The sequence below is a fragment of the Myotis davidii genome, unplaced genomic scaffold (assembly GCF_000327345.1).
Source record: "Myotis davidii unplaced genomic scaffold, ASM32734v1 scaffold2863, whole genome shotgun sequence".
Lineage (NCBI taxonomy): Eukaryota > Metazoa > Chordata > Mammalia > Chiroptera > Vespertilionidae > Myotis > Myotis davidii.
Genome location: NW_006294115.1, coordinates 257,781 through 258,339, shown reverse-complemented (window position 1 = coordinate 258,339; position 559 = coordinate 257,781). Strand labels below are relative to the sequence as shown.

The 559-nt window shown below is 55.3% G+C and overlaps 1 protein-coding gene across 1 annotated transcript in view; it reads left to right on the top strand.

The window, feature by feature from the left end:
- Window positions 1-144: 144 nt before the first annotated feature.
- Window positions 145-559, top strand: part of SLC15A3 (solute carrier family 15 (oligopeptide transporter), member 3) — a gene marked incomplete at its 3' end in the record, with an annotated part of 13,545 nt that continues 13,130 nt past the window's right edge. The window contains exon 1 of the mRNA XM_006768175.1: window positions 145-202. Coding sequence (XP_006768238.1) covers window positions 145-202 — 58 coding nt within the window. The remainder of the gene's footprint in view (window positions 203-559) is intronic.

The window sequence follows — 559 nt, the reverse complement described above, 5'->3', positions numbered from 1 at the left end:
CAGGGGACAGGTCAGGGGCTGCGGTGGGGATGGGGGCAGGGGCGGGGGGGACCAGCAGAGCACAGAGGGTCACTGGGGCAGTGGAGGTGCCCGTATGACGTTATAATGGATGTGTGTCACCACACCTTTGTCCAAGCCCATACGATGCACAGCATCAAGCGTGAAGTCTCAGGTGATGATGGGAAAAGACACTACCGTCCGGGTGAGTGACGCTGAGAAGGGGGGGCTGTGTGCGTGTGGGCGCGGGGGTGTATGGGACATCTTTGTATCCTCCCCTCGATTTAGGCGTAAATCTAAAACTGCTCTAAAGAGATAAAGTCTTAAAGAGAACAGTTTGACAAGCCCCCATGGGAGGAAATAAACCAGTCATCTAAGGAGCACTGTGTGCCCTGAGGACGGTAAATCAGGACAAGGCGGCCGAAAGAGAGAGAGAGAGAGAGAGAGAGAGAGAGAGAGAGAGAGAGAGAGACGGTGGGAGAATCCACCAGGTGCTACTTCGATGGGGCGATCAGGGAGGCATTTCAGCTGAGACCTAAATAAAGAGCAGCAGCCGGCCATG